This window comes from Hemiscyllium ocellatum, chromosome 28 (assembly GCF_020745735.1).
Source record: "Hemiscyllium ocellatum isolate sHemOce1 chromosome 28, sHemOce1.pat.X.cur, whole genome shotgun sequence".
NCBI lineage: Eukaryota > Metazoa > Chordata > Chondrichthyes > Orectolobiformes > Hemiscylliidae > Hemiscyllium > Hemiscyllium ocellatum.
Genome location: NC_083428.1, coordinates 23,798,867 through 23,815,484, shown reverse-complemented (window position 1 = coordinate 23,815,484; position 16,618 = coordinate 23,798,867). Strand labels below are relative to the sequence as shown.

The following is a 16,618-nucleotide window of genomic DNA, read 5'->3' as shown; positions in this document are numbered from 1 at the left end:
TGTTTTTTTTTCCTGGCACACACAGTTTATGATGTAATGGGACCTAATTGATAAGAGAGGAAATGGATTCTTCCAGCTCTGTTCATACTTTGCATCATGACAGAATTAGCATAATGGCTACACTTGGGTTAAATTAAATCTAATTTACTGTAACATGCTCTTTAAAATGCTGGGTTATTTTGGAAAAATGTACATAACAAAATTATCATTTATGAATAATAGCTGGCCTCCATATTCGAAGATTGTGGTGGCATGACCTACAGACTTCATTTAGTTTTGCTTAGAAATAATAGAAAATTCACAACCAGTATCTTGGAGTGTCTTGCTTGTTAATTCATCTATCTGTCAGTGTACTTAATTCATTTTGGAACAGACAAAGTAGGCACCTTTGAGAATCTTCTTTCTGGTTTAATGTATTAAACCAGTTGAGAACATAGATCAAACTCTACAGACACACTGACACCTGTCAACTATCTTAGAAGTATACAATGAATCTTTCTTAAGTCTTATATTTGTTACAGGAAAAAAGATCTATGCATGTATTCCGATCTAAACCTGTATAATGACATAACCTCTGAACCTTATTTGTATGGATAAATATGCCACCAAAATTGATAATTTCTTAACAATTAGCAGATAAGTATCTTAACTTTCAACAGTGGAGCATGTTGTAAGTCTATAATCATTTTTGCTAAATCTGTTTTGTAAAATTATAATAACTGTAGTCTGCAAACTATTAGCATCTATTTTGAATGGTTTACAATAAAATATTGAGCATTGAATTATTGTACAACTTACGTGTTGTCACTTGTTATATTCCAATCATGTTAACAAACCTAAGACCTGTAAAACTTATTTCGTTTTTCTAAACTGCAAGTTTTGGTATCCGTATCCTTGTGTCACGTGACAAAATTTGGTACTTGCAAAAAAAAACTCAATCACTTAAGAAATACATGCTGCAGAGCCTTTTAATAAAGTATAAATATTCTAATTTGCTGATGAAATATGGGCAAGTGAGAAAATATTCTTTGATAAGCATTATAGCTTACAGTGTAATTATACAATGAATAGTCAGTACTACATGCAAAATATGACATTTGATTTGTGAAAATAATTTTGAGTTGCAGTGCAAGAGGCAATTCTGGTTTCAATGCAGCATATTTTCAAATATAGAATCGGGGAAGAAATCTAATACTTAAAACTAACCATCATCAAAGGGATAGAAGTAGGCAAGATTAGCACTGTAATGAAACACAAATCAGAACAAATCTTTTGGTTGGTGGGTATTTTCAAGTTGGTAATTAGCTAAGGACAAAAAGAGGATTTTTTTTGTGCCGAACAAAAACAGTAACCTACTTTTTTTCATCCAACAGAATAAAAAAGCTGAAGTCCCTCCAGAGGAACAAGGGCCAAGCATTAGAAATTTAGACTTTTGGTCCAAACTTATAACACTCATTGTTTCAATCATAGAAGAGGACAAGAATTCATACACACATTGCCTCAATCAGTAAGCATCTACTCATTTGTCATTTTCATTGTTTTTAAACCCACTGAAGTGTTGTTTTATACATTTTATAAAATCCAGTTCATGGGTTGCACCTTCAAGTAGCTGTTTAATTGTCTTTCAACTAAAGATTAGACGTTTTGTGATTTGAATATTTGCCATTTCGGGAAAATGTGTGATTTTTTTCTCTCTTAAATATGTTAATAAAGGGCTTTTAGCTCAGTTCTTTTGGCCTTCAGTTGCAACAATAATTAACTTTTTCAAGGGAATTGATCAACTATCCTTATAATTAATTGCTTAATGTTTTAATCTATTGATCAACAACAACAACAACAACCACTTGTGTTGTGTTTTTAATTCAGAATTCTCACAAGGTACTTCACCAAACATAACCAGGTCAAAATGCTATTTATTTCCCATCTGTTAATGCCAATGTGTACAAATCTAAGTTATACTTTGAAATCACCTTTCTTTTAAAAGGTCAAAAATGACTCAATCTAGTTCTAATCTTTGACTTGTGCTATGAACTGCTTCTGTTTTGAGCAAAATTGTAGATAGTGTTAATATGCTACACTTTCATGAGATGCAGTTCAAGTGAAGCGTCAGCAGGCAGACCATGATGGGCTGATAGCAGCTGCGTGAAAAAAAAGATGGTAGATCATGTGAGACTTTCTATTAGATCCATGAAGTTAATCTGTAAAGAGGCATTTTCAGATTTAGTTTAGTTGCCTCAAGTCAGCAGAACATTATGAACATTAATTGCAATCTCCTGAAACATTGCAGCACATTGAAGAGAAGGTGATTGTAACTGACAAACATGTTGCCTCCATTGTATTCTGGGATAGTGTAACTGATATCTTCCTTCTCAGTTAGATCATTAATTTTCTACTAGCCATCAAAAAGTGGCCCTAACTAACAAAGCTACCTAGAATGCTTGAGCAGTTCCTCCAACTGGCCTCCACCCCCCTCATATTAAACATGATCCCTTGCAGATATGCCTTCCGATGATTTTTCCAGAATTGAGGTTATGAATGTGAAATGTTGCCTCCAGCATCCTGAGAGATCAGCTATTTAACATTACAGAATGCTTATGTTGACTAAGACTTGCATGAAGTGTAATAATTTCTGTCAGCCTGTAATTAGGAGTCAGAGGTGATTAAACTGCAACAATTTTAATGACACGATTTGAGTCTTTCCATGGTTGGCCACTGCTGAAATCTGTAAAAGAAAAATTGACTACAATCATGACTTGTTAGGAGGAATATCTCTGAAATCAATGCAAGGTGCCTTTGTGAATGGCTAGAGGAAAGATGGAGACTGAAGAATGGGGGATAGTTGCGAAAAGATGGCAAATAAGAGCTCTCGACCAGAGGGATGGTAGAGAATAGTTTTAATCTAATAAACATCCATCTGGCAAAGGTAGTAGCAAGAGCTGTTCTGAAGGATAGCTAGGCTTATTGTTGCGATTAGGTGAGGCGAAGAAATCAAATCCCCTCTTTTCAGAGATAGATAGTTTTAATCAACCTGTTCAGAAATGTTATTACACACAATTTGAACCTGGGCCTTTTGGCTGTGAGGGAGGGATGCTACCACAATGCCACAAGAGCCCTGCTCCCTTATTTTAAGCTACTGAGTCATTTACGACGCATTTTTGTTTCTCTTTTATCATGTAGCTATCACACTCCAATTAAAATGTAATTAACTAGATCAGAAGCCAAATCACAAGGTTTTCTTAAGTAAGAAGAATTTTATTAGCCACCAAGAAAAAATAAAATTAACATCAAATATGAGTAACAAGATGAAAAAGAAAGGTATCTAGTACAGATAGGAAGGTAAAGGAAGTTAACTTCACAATAACCTGATTTAGGATTGTTTAGTTGTCTCATTTCGTCAGTAGCAAAGCTTTCATAGAACAATACACGCAGTACAGGCCCTTCAGCCCTCAATGTTGCGCCAACCTGCAAAACCAATCTGAAACCTACACTATTCCATGATCATCCATATGTTTATCCAATGATCATTTAAATGGCCTTAAAGTTGGCGAGGCTACTACTGTTGCAGGTAGGGCATTCCATGCCCTTACTACTCTCTTAGTAAAGAACCTCTGACATCTGGCCTATATTTATCACCCCTCAATGTAAAGATATGTCCCCTCGTGCTAGCCATCACCATCCAAGGAAAAAGGTTGTCACTGTCCACTCTATCTAATTCTCTGATCACCGTAGGTGGCGGGGTGGTTCGGTAGTTAGCACTGCTGATCCAGCTTTGATTCCCATCTTGGGTGACTGTGTGGAGTTTGCAAATTCTCCCTCTGTCTGCGTGGGTTTCCTTCAGGTGCTCTGGTTTCCTCTCTCAATCCAAAAGTATGCAGGTTGGTTGAATTGGTTCTGCTAAATTGCCCGTAGTGTTAGGTGCATCAGGGATAAATATAGGGTAGGGGCATGGATTACTCTTCGGGGGAACGGTGTGGGCTTGTTGGGCCAAATAGCCTGTTTACATATTGTAGGGAATCTAACCTAATTTAATCATGTATGTTTCTTTTAAGTCACCTCTCAACCTTCTTCCCGCTAACGAAAACAGTCTCAAGTCCTTCAGCCTTTCTTCATAAGACCTTCCCTCCATACCAGGCAACATCCTTCCTATAATGCGGCGACCAGATCTGTATGCAATACTCCCAAGAGCAGCCACACAAGAGATTGGTACAGCTGCAACATGACCTCATGGCTCTGAAAATCAATTAAACCTAACACACCTATGCTTTCTTAAAAACCCTATCAAACTGGTGGCAGGGATCTATTTACATGGACACTGAGATCTCTCTGCTTATCCACGCCACCAAGAATCTTACCATTAGCCCAGTACTCTGTATTTCTGTAATTCCTTCCAAAGTGAATCACTTCACACTTTTCCAAATTAAACTCCATTTGTCACCTCTTTGCTCAGCTGTGCAACTTATCTACGTCCCTCTGTAATGTGCAACATCCTTCTGCACAATCTACAACTCCACTGACTTTAGTGTCATCTGCAAATTTACTAACCCATCCTTCTATGCTCTTATTCAGGTCATTTATAAAAATGATAAACAGCAGTGGCCCCAAAACAGATCCTTGCAGTACACCACTAGTAACTGAACTTCAGGATGAACATCTCCCATTAATCACCATCCTTTGTCAACTTTCAGCTAGTCAATTTCTGATCCAACCACTAAATCACCCTTAATCCCATGCCTGTGTATTTTCTGCAATAACCTACTGTGGGGAACCTTATCAAATGCTTTACTGAAACGCCTATACACCACATCAACCACTTTGCCCTCATCCAAATGTTTGGTCACCTTCTCAAAAAACTCTTAAGGTTTGTGAGGCTCAACCCACCCTTCACAAAACCACGTTGACTATCAAATTATTCTTTTCTCGATGACTATAAATCCTATCTCTTATAATCCTTTCCAACACTTTACCCACAACCGAAGTAAGGCTCAATACTCTATAATTACCAGGGTTGTCTTTACTCCCCCTCTTGAACAAGGGGGCAACATTTGCTATCCTCCTGTCTTCTGACACTATTTCTGTAGATAATGATAACATAAAGTTCAAAGTCAAAGACTCTGCAATCTCCTCCCTAGCTTTCCAGAGAATCCTAGGATAAATCCCATCCAGTCCAGGGGACTTATCTATTTTCACACTTGCCAAAATTGCTAATATCTTCTTATGAGTCTCAATCCTATCTAGTCAATTGCCTGTATTTCAGTATTCTCTTTGACAGCTTTTTCTTGTATGAATACTGATGAAAAATATTCATTTAGCGCCTTTCCTATCTCCTTGGACTCCACGCACAATTTCCACTCCTGTCCTTGACTCGCCCTAATCTTATTCCAGTTATTCTTTTATTCCTGACATGCCTATAGAAAGCTTTAGGGTTTTCCTTAATCATACCTGCCGAAGACTTCTCACATCCCCTCCTGGCTTTTCTTAGCTTTGTCTTCAGTTAATTCAGTTGTACTTGAGTTTATAGCAAATTCTTGGTACATCCTACTATGAGGCTGAGAGAGAGAGTGTTCTCCAACTTTCTTTGTCATTGCTCACCTACTCAAAAGTAATTTTTGAAATAAAGTTTACTGTGTGTTTTAGAGTCAAGTGTTAAATACCAGAGGTTAAGAGTTTGATCATATACATTTGTAGTCAGAGTTTATTTTTAATTCACACATCACAAACTCCATAATGAGGAGGTGCCGGTGTTGGACTGGGGTGGACAAAGTTAAAAATCACACAACACCAAAAGGTTATAGTCCAAAAGATTTATTAGGAAGTACTAGCTTTCAGACCGCTGCTCCTTTGTCAGGTAGCGAGTGGGGCAGAATCATAAGACACAGAATTTATAGTACAAGATTATAGTGTCACACAACTGATACAATATAATGAACAAACCTAGATTTCCCGAACACAGCTGATTATTTGTAGTGCTTCCCAATTATCCCTTAATTATCATTTAACCATCACCTGCTATCTAGTTCATTTGATCTTTAGGTATCTCAGCTAAACCCTACCAGATAATGGTTGCACTCTTTCTTTCCAAGTGGGACAGCTGGCAGTGAGCCTTTCATCTTCAATGTGTATTTTCACCTCATTGCTTGACACCTTTCAGTTTCAGATCTGAGCTATTGTACCTTTTATGATTGTTAGTTTCAACCCAGATTGATTCTTGTTTAGTTTTAATTTCTTGAGCATGGCTTGATCTTGTTTGGTATAATAGCATCCATTCTTAGGTCAGTATTTAATCTTAAAACCAGTTTAAGTTAATGAAAATTCTTGAGTATGACTATCAGATGATGGAAAGTTTAGTATTGATGGTCTATTTTTTATTATGATCATAACATCAATAACCAATGCAACAGTGTAGGCTACATTTCCATTCCAAAGACAATGGATATTGGTTCTTCTTTATTTTTTAAATCAACCAGTTCAACCACCTCTAGGGTAGGTGGGTCTTGAACCTGGACCATCTGTCCCAGAGGTAGGGAAGTTACCAGTGCACACCAAACCTCTTTGCTGGTTTTTATGTATGTGCCCTAATCTTCTCCCAATCAGTATCTGCTGCCCTAAGTCTGAACTTGACTATGCATATATACATACTCCATTGACACTCCATCTGCAACGTTAGCAAACTGTGTGTCTCAGTATGTTGCACAGAGCCAGGAGTTGGAGCAGCAGCAGCAATAACAACAACAATAGCTGCATAGTACTGAGTGGATGTGACAGTGAGAGGGGAGCAGCCAATTGAAAGGATCTGTGAAACTTGTCAATCTTACTGTGGCTAAATAGTGAAAGATGATTTTCACGATTGGCCAAATGGGTTACTGGAGAGTGGAAATTAGTGATTCTCGCTGGGGGAGAAAAAAAAGAGGAAATGTAGCCATTTTGTAGGGCTGAATTAGTGTAAATGGATAGTGCCTTGAGATTTTTTTGGTGCTGAGCAACAGGGAGACTATTCATGGTTAGCAGTGAGCTGAAGCCGCCAACTTGGTACTCTGACTTCATGTCAAATATTAATTGTCATTGGCATGATTGCTGTTGGGGACTGGTGTGGAAGCAGGCATTGAGGCTTGCTAGTGGTCATGCCGTATTCCTTTTCTCCCAATGCATGCCACTTGCATCTACTTATGTCAGTCAATGAAAATTTAAAGGGTGCAATTTAGAATGCTACTAAAACCATACACAGCTCTCATCCCTGTTCACATGGGATGTCATAGAGATGTACAGCACAGGAAAAAAGCGTTCAGTCCAACTTGTCCATGCCAACCAGATATCCCAACCTAATCTAGTTCCATTTGCCAGCACTTGACCTATATCTCTCTCTAAACCCTTCCTATTCATATACCCATCCAGATGCCTTTTAAATGCTGTAATTGTACCAGCCTCCACACACTTCCTCTGGCAGCTCATCCTCCTCTCATCCTAAACCTACGCACTCTAGTTCTAGACACCCACACCCCAGGGAAAAGATCTTGTCTGTTTATCCTATCCATGCCACTCTTGATTTTCAAACCTCTATAAGGTCTCCCCTCAGCCTCCAACGCTCCAGGGAAAACAGCCTCAGCCTATTCAGCCTCTCCCTATAGCTCAACCCCTCCAACCCTGGCAACATGCTTATAAATCTTTTCTGAATCCTTTCAAGTTTCGCAACATTGTTCTGATAGAAAGGAGACCAGAATTGCATGCAATATTCCACAAGTGGCCTAACCAATGTTCTGTACAGCCACAACATGACCTCCTAACTCCAGTACTCGATACTCTGACCAATAAAGGAAGACATACCAAATACCTTTTTCACTATCCTATCTACCTGCGAATCTACTTGTAACGAACTATGAACCTGCAATCCAAGGTCTCTTTGATCAGCAACACTGCCTAGGACCTTACCATTAAGTGTATAAGTCCCACTCTGATTTGCTTTTCCAAAATGCAGCAACTTGCATTTTTCTAAATTAAACTCTATCTGCCACTCCTCAGCCCATTGGCCAATTTGATCAAGATCTGATTGTACTCTGATGTAACCTTCTTTGCTGTCCATTACACCTTCAATTTTGGTGTAATCTGCAAACCTACTAGCTATACCTCCTAATTTCACAGATGTGAACAGATTCTCTGCACCAGCCAGCAAGATCCAATCAGGAGGCACTAACTCTGGGTCATGTATTTGGGTACAGTGAAGCTTGTGACAATTTGCTATCTCCCATAATCCTGTTTTGAATTTAAGCAAAATGATAGCAAATCAAACCAAAAATTCTATTTGAATATTGAATGAAGCAAAGTTATTTAAGTCATTATAGCTGACAGGTGTAATTTATTAATTAATATGACTGACTCTTCGCAATTAATTGTGCAATTCAAAGTTCTTTTCCTTTAAATTAAGGGTTACAACTGACTTGGTGACTGGTGACATAGTTCAGTTGCATAGCTGGCCAATATGCTGGTGTCCACTTAATAATTTGAGTTTAGCAGTTTCTCTCATTTGGATTACAAACACTGAGCAGGTGATCCAGAACATGAGACTGCAGTTACCTTTCAGATTGGCTGTGGATTAGACAAGCTGACAACAAATAACTTGAATAGTATTTAATCCAACAAAAGTAACTGAATACAGCTGTTATAGGGATTATAAGGTTTAACCTACAGTGGATCATACTGACAATAGATTTTTGTATTACTGTTTCAAGTATGTTGGAAACCATTATTATGCTTTACAACTTCAGGCACCGCTGTTCCCTATTCCCAAATGGCTTGTGTGTTAACTGTAAAATTTAACACCCCACATTCCTGATTGCAAGTGAAATCATTTGCATTCTTAGAGTACAGACTTGCTGTGACTCTTCATCAAGGACTTGGTTCCTTCAGCACATGTAGTTGACAGACAAAATCAACAGTACTGCACTTTCCATGCTGCTGCAAAGTAAGAACATAGCAGCTGCTGGTTGCCACTGGTTAGTGCTTATTTCCATACTCCTTGATCTACACCCACTGCCCCCACCAACCTTTTCCTTTCATATCCACATGTGCAAGTGTTGCTGCCCTAGAGGACCTCATCAAGCCCTTACCAGCAGAATGCTAAGGTAGACAAGCAGGAGGCTGGAAAATCACAGCAAGCCAAGTAACCAGGATGTGGAGAAGTAAACGTTTCGGGTGTAACTCTTCTTCAGGACTTGGGGTGAGTGTAAGGGAGCTGCAGATAAGTTGGTGGGGGTGTGAAGCGAGGTAGGGATAGGTAAACACAAGTAGAGTGTATGACTTGATTGGAGGAATGAATCCAGTTAATAGCTGGAAAGGTCAATCAGAGGAATGGAAGACAGCAGGGAGGGGCTGTGAAGGGAGATTATTTGAAAATGGAAAACTCAATGTTGAGTCTTCCAGGCTGTAGACTGCCTAAGTAAAAAATAAGGTGTTGTTCCTCCGATTTGCGGTCTGAGTTGCTGTGGTAATGGTGGAGGCCAAGAATGGTTGGAAAGAGAGTGGGGAGGGGAACAAAAATGGGCAGTGACTAGGAGCTCAGACTGTGAGGCACTGCCCAGTTCTACCTGCTCCCCGAGATCCACAAGTCCAACTACCCCAGCTGACCCATCATCTCCATATGCTCCTGCCCGACTGAACATATCTCGTCCTATCTCCACTCCATCCTCTCCCCCTTGTTTCAGACACCTACATCCGTGACACTAACCATGACCTCTACCTCTTTAGTAACTTCCAGTTTCCTGGTCCCAGTGCTTTATCTTCTCTATGGATATATAATCCTTATGCACGTCCATACCTCACAAGGATGGCCTTCAGGCCCTCAGCTTCTACCTCTCCAACAGACCCATCCAGTCTCCTTCCACAAATACTTTCTTCTGCCTTGCCGAACTAATTCTTACCCTAATAACTTTTACTTTAACACTCCTCATTTCCTCCAAATCCAGAGAATGGCCATGGGCACTCGGATGGACCCTAGCTATGCCTGCCCCCTTGTCAGCTACATCAAACTGTGCCCCCACCCTTCTGCTATTACATCGATGACTGCATCAGTACACTGTTCTGTACCCAGGCTGAACGGGAACAGTTCATTAACTTCGCCCACAATGTGCACCGCACCCTCAAATTCACTTGGTCCATCTCAGATACCTCTCTTCCCTTTCTTGACCTCTCCATTTCCATCTCCGGTGACAATCTCCAGATGGACATTTACGATAAACCTACAGACTCCCATGACTGCCTGGACTATACTGCCTCCCACTCAATATCTTGCATGAACTCCATCCTGTTCTCCCAATTCCTCTGCCTCTACCAAATCTGCTCAGATAAGAAGACATTCCACTGCCAGGCATCCCAGATGTCCCCTTTTCTGGAAAAACGTGAATCTTCCCCCTCTTGTCATCCAGACAACCCTCCAGCGCACCTCCTCCATTCCCTGCTCAACTGCTCTCAAAACCCCTCCCCAAAATGCAATAAAGATGGGGTTCTCCTTGTCCTCAGCTACCACCCACCAGTCTCTGCATCCAATATATCACCCTTCCACCAACTCCAATTAGACCCCACCACCAAGAACATCTTCCCCTCCCACCCCTCTCTGCCTTCCATAAGGAGAGTTCCCTTTGCCAATCCTTGGTTTCCGCCACTCTCCACAACAATTCCCCCCCACCAAACTTCCAGGTGCCTTCCTCTGCAACCGTAAAAGATGCAAAACCTACTAGCACACCACCCTCACCTCCATCCAGGGCCCCAAATAGTCCTTCCAAGTGAGCAGAAATTCACCTGCCTCTCCTTCAACCTAGTTTACTGTGTCTGGTGCTCCCTGCAGGGTCTGACCTAACCTATCAGTCACCACCCATTTTATTTCCCCTTCCTACTCTCTTTCTGACATGACCATCCATGGCCTCGTCCATTGCCACAGTGAATCAGACCACACATTGGAGGAAGACCACATCTACTGCCTGAGCAGCCTACAGCCCAGGGGACTCAACATTGAGTTCTCCAATTACAAATGACCTCACTTTCCATCCCCGACTCCCTTCCCAGCCTCTCCCCCTGCCTTCCATTCCTCTCACCAACCCTTCCAGCTACTAACCGGATTCATTCCTCCCATCATCCAACCGGGTCGTACCCTCTATTTGTGTTCACCTTTCTCTACAATCAACCCCCTCCCGCCGCATCTGTAGCTTCCCATACACCCACCCCCAGTCCTGAAGAAAGGTTATACCTGAAACATTGACTTCTCTATCTCCTGATGCTGCCTGGCTTGCTGTGTTCTTCCAGCCTCCTGCTTGTCTATCTTGGATTCCAGCATGTGCAGTTTTTTTGTCTCTAACAAAACAAAGTATTAAGCCTGGTTTTGCAAGTAGGACTAGCTAATCATTAATATCCTATAATCCAAATTCAAACATGCAAACATTATGCACAAAAAAAGGTTTCAGATACAGATTGAATATCATCTGAAGGCAAAGAAAACAGAAAGAAAACAGTTATGACATAGTAAACAGCAAATTACTTGAAAACCAGTTACAAGACAGATCACAAGAAGTTTTAAGTGACATAGATATTGGCTTGCAAACACACAATGGGAGGTGCTTTATGCCCAGTATATCTTTCTCTCTCATCCCAGAATGCAGCAAAGAAATTGTGTTAAAACATGTTACGGATGCAGCAGCAGTCTTTCACAGTCTGGCTTTGGTTAGTATTCCTAACTAGTAGCCAAATCCCTTTTCCTGAGGCCCAGAGCCCTTGTTCATCATTTCATCCAGGTGCCTCGAATCATTTTCCTTCTCCTGGTAGAGTTGATGGCTTGGTGGCTCAGTGGCTACGGGTGCTGCCTCAAAGTGCCAGGAACCTGGGTTCAATTTCAGCCATTGGTGACTCTGTGGAGTTTGCACATTCTCCCTTTGTCTGCATGGGTTTTCATTAGGTGCTCTGGTTTCCTTCCACAGACCAAAGATGTGCAGGTTAGGTAATTAGCCATAGTTAAAAAAAAGCAGAGTTGCAGAGATAAGATCTGGGTGAGTTGCTCTTTAGAGGGTCGGTGAGGATTCAATGGGCCAAGTGGCCTCTTTCTGCACTTCTACGATTCTCTGAATAAATCCCTAAGCTCAAAGGGGTTAGGCATCACTTATTTCCTCTGTCTCATGGGGGGGGGGGGGGGGGGGGGGGGCTGCTATTTAATCAATGTGGAAAGTGATCGTTCATCACTTTTTTTTCCATGTTAGTTTCCTCATCACTTCTTCCATTTCTCAGAAGTGAAAGTAATTACAAACTCCCAAGCCCTTAGTACATACTTGTATACTTTAGAATTAGAATTTGATTTTATTGTCACAGGTACTCAAGTACAGGAATGCAGGATGACAATGAAAATTGTATGATGTCCCGGCACCAGCTTAGGTACCAAAGTATCAAGGTACAAAATCTTAGGCACAAAGTAGATAAATAAAGAAACAAAATTAAAAATTCAACACTGCAGCCCTTAAGTATTTATTCATGCTGGGTTCACACTTCCCACAAGGTTTCGATCTCCCCTATGTTGTGCTCAATCCACCACCCTCGCTACCTCCACAATTGCTGGGAGACATCAGGCTGCCTGTTCTTGCCGCAGTTGTGACAAACCTCTACTGCCGCAGTGGTGGGCTCAATCTCTCCCACACTGGGGTCTCTCCCTCCTCTGCACTGCTCACTTGTTCTCCCCTGTGTGCTCTCACTATCTATCCCCCATGTTGGGCTCATTCTCTTCACAGAAGGTAAGTAGATTAAAATTTTAAAAAGCTATGAAGGAAGGGGGAAAAATATGTAAAAGTGGATAGAACCGATGAGCTCTGGGCAGGAATCCACACACTGTGCTGATACTCCGCTGCCATCTTGAACCTTTTATGCTTGAACCAGTTATGCTTATTACTCGGGCATGCAAATTGTCACATGGCCATAACCATACAAAACAAGTACAGTATTGACGTCACATTTGGAGGCTAGACAGTGCCTGGCTGGAATAAACACTTCCATTGTAAGGCTAATCAAGCTCTTATCGAGTCCATGTTCAGCAACCAAGTCCCTTGAAAATGCAAATGTTTCCAATTGCAACAGTTATCTCCTCAGAGCATTAAAGAAGTTTCTACTTTACAACATTATTGTGGCTTTGTATGTTTGTGTAGCCAAATGGCCCATGTCTCACCTTGACCTGAGCTATTCATAAATAAGTTTGCATTCATTATGTTTTATTTTAACCCTCGCCATGCCTTAGCTATGCATCACACTGCGCCGAGGCTCCCTACCCTCTGATCTCCGACATACCTTTCCAGATATCTATCTAGTAGTGTAATTAATTTCTATACATACATGTTCCCACATCTGGAAAATTCTTGATCTGTGGAACCTTTTACCTCTGTGGTTATTGAAATAGAAACTAAACCTTCAAGCAACACCAATAACCCAGAAAATCTCAGCAGTTCATTTACTGGGTTTAAAATCTGGCAATTGTCTTTCAGGAAACTCTGATCCACAGTATTAGGAATAATTTGTACATTGATATTCCTTATGTTCTTATAAATTCTGCCACTCGGCTCAGGTAGCAGGAAGTGGTTAACATATGAGCTGTTTCCCAGCACAAAGTAGTGCTTACTACAGAGGAAAGAAAAAAAATGAGGAGTAATGAAATAAAACAAATGTACATTTTCCCTTTTGCTATCCACATTTTTGTTTATGTATGCTAGCTCATTAATTAAGTAAAATTGGTATCTGCTTCTTAAATTCCTGTGGAGGTAGATAATGCTAAAAATGGAGATATATAAATTTTCATTCATAATTGTGAAACTCGCCATAATTAGTAAAATAAAAAAGTTTAATGTATTATCACATTTTTAGCATTTAATTGAGTCATGTGTTCTCTTTATTTTAGGTTTCCACAAGAGCTGAATGTGGGAAAGATAAGTGCAGAAGTGATGTGGAACCTTTTTGCACAGGATATGAAATATGCAATGGAAGGTTGTACTATTTCTATTATGTTTTTCATTCACAGATTATGAAGTTCTATTTTTATTTCTTGGCATGATATGGCGGTTTGTCAATTGCTTGTGAATTTATGAAAAATATTGAATTTATAATGCTAGTAAAAATCATGGGCAAAATTTAATCTGGGCACCTGGTGCCTTGCTGCCAGCTGGAGAACATAATATAACCTGCTTTGGGAATGGTCCAATGTGTTAATGGCCAGCAGCAGGCCTCCCTGGGATTAAGTTATCCATCACCCATCAAGAGCTGCCAGCTGGTCAAGGCTGGCAACTGTGTATTGCGCCAGAAGAGGGATAGCAGTTCTAGCAATGCATGCACAGGAAACCTCGTGAAGGACTCCAGCCACAGGTGAGTAAGGATGGGTTGGTAATTGCAGGGAAGAAGGTTAAGATCTAAGTGTGTCTCTCAGTGTAGCCCTCGCAGGGGCCAACCAGACCTTCCAGTCACCGTCCATTTTAATTCCCCTTCCCACTCGCTTTCCAACATGACTATCCTTGGCCTCCTCCATTGCCACAACGAACCACACTGCAAATTGGAGCAACAACACTTCATCTATTGCCTGGGCACCCTACAGCCCAGAAAACTCAATACTGAGTTCTCCAATTTCAAATACCCCACTGACTCCCTTCCCAGCCCTTCCTTTCCATTCCTCCCTGCCACTACCAATCCCCTCATTGACCAACCAGATCGTACCCTCTGCTTGTCTTCACCTATCCCTACTTCACCACCCTGCCCCCGCCCAGCCCTTTAATCTGCAGCTCCCCCTACACCCACCCCTAGTCCTAACGAAGGGTTACACTCAAATCATCTACTTCTCCACCTCATAATGCTGCCTGGCTTGCTGTGTTCTTCCAGCCTCTTGCCTGTCTACTTTGGATTCCAGCATCTGCATTTGTTTTGTCTCTAACCTCCTTTCCTGATGCAATTCTATGAACCAGGCGCCCAGTGCCTGACAATGAAGGACTGCCCATGGCAGCATGAGAATAACGCAAAAAGGTGGAATACCAGCATCTAAGGAGGAGGGGGTGAGACCCTTATTTGGACATTGTTTAAAACACCATTTAATTAGTGTACTTTTTTAAAACCACGGTGTGAAGTGAAAGAGAATTGATTAAGACCTGCATTTACAAGGGTAGCTGTATAGTTTGAAGTCAAGAAACTTGATATGGTTTGTAAACCATGTTTCTGTAGCTTTGGGTTCCAGCAATGTACAGACAAACTGGAGCCAAGATTTGTTTACAAGTGAAGTTGAATTGGTTTGTGGACAAGGGTTCAGTTATCATTGACAAAAGTACTCTGCCTGCCAACAAGACATTGTTTATGTTGTCAGTTGACTGAACAGCTTGGGCTATAAGCCCAGACAGAGCTAAACTAATTCAGACCAGAAAAGAAACCAGCAGATCTGCAGAAGTCAAAAATCTGCAGTAAGCCACTTTAAACATGAAGAAAATCAGCTTCTAATATATGTTGCAAGCTGTGTCTTTGAATTGGATCAGTCAGAAACCTTTCATAAGTGAGCCAGCCACTCTGTGCCTCTTGCAAAGCAATGGAAGCATTCAGAAGAAGGAAAGTTGAGAAGAAATCTTCAGATCAGCAAGAACTAAACCAAAAGATCTTGTAAACAAAGATCTCCTGTTTTCCGTCCAGCCATGTTTTTTTTTGTTTGTGTGTATAAGGGGAAGTTTAACAGGGATTGAGAGTTTTAATTTGTAGATTTATTTAATTCAGTTTAATTGTTTACCTGAAGCTAGAATCTCATGCCCTGTAAGATATGGTGACTTCTTGTTAAGTACAGAAATCTAGTCTGTGCTTTCTTTCAACTTGGGTCTGAAAATCAGGTAATTTGGGGATTTTGCATATTTCTTTTAAAATATTTTAAATTTTATCATACCTCCAGGAATAGAAGGACTTAATTTCCAGTGTACTATCTCAGTTAAGGGCTTCAATTAGCAGGAGGGAGAGAAGGCTATCTACAAGCTTTCTCAGCCTAGCCTTAACTGGGGCAGAGATGAGAAGTCATAGATACCCATCCAATCATCCCCTCACCTGACTAAATGCACCCCACCGCTAAATATACCTCTTAAGGTACTTTCAGTCTTTGCTTAATTGAATAATTAGCTATATAAGCCTCACACAATCAACATATTATCTTTAGTTCAGTGGGCTCTTTGTCCTAATGATAAACTCCAGGTATAAAACCCATTGTGCTATAGATAGAAAAATCAAAGTTTGGGAGAAGATTTGTAGCTCGGGTGTTCGTTGTTGTGGTTCTGTTCGCTGAGCTGGGAGTTTGTGTTGCAAACGTTTCGCCCCCTTTCTAGGTGACATCCTCAGTGCTTGTGTGCCTCCTGTGAAGTGCTTCTGTGATGTTTCCTCCGGCATTTATAGTGGCTTGTCTCTGCCGCTTCCGGTTGTCAGTTCGTGCTGTCCGCTTTAGTGGCCGGTATATCGGGTCCAGGTTGATGTGTTTGTTGATAGAATCTGTGGATGAGTGCCATGCCTCTAGGAATTCCCTGGCTGTTCTCTGTTTGGCTTGCCCTATAATAGTAGTGTTGTCCCAGTCGAATTCATGTTGCTTGTCATCTGCGTGTGCGGCTAC

General features: G+C 40.9%; 1 protein-coding gene across 1 annotated transcript in view; it reads left to right on the top strand.

Moving 5' to 3' along the window:
* Positions 1-16,618, top strand: part of unc13a (unc-13 homolog A (C. elegans)) — a 299,453-nt gene that overhangs the window by 181,883 nt on the left and 100,952 nt on the right. Inside the window, exons 24-25 of the mRNA XM_060846583.1 lie at positions 1,374-1,507; positions 13,907-13,992. Coding sequence (XP_060702566.1) covers positions 1,374-1,507; positions 13,907-13,992 — 220 coding nt within the window. The remainder of the gene's footprint in view (positions 1-1,373; positions 1,508-13,906; positions 13,993-16,618) is intronic.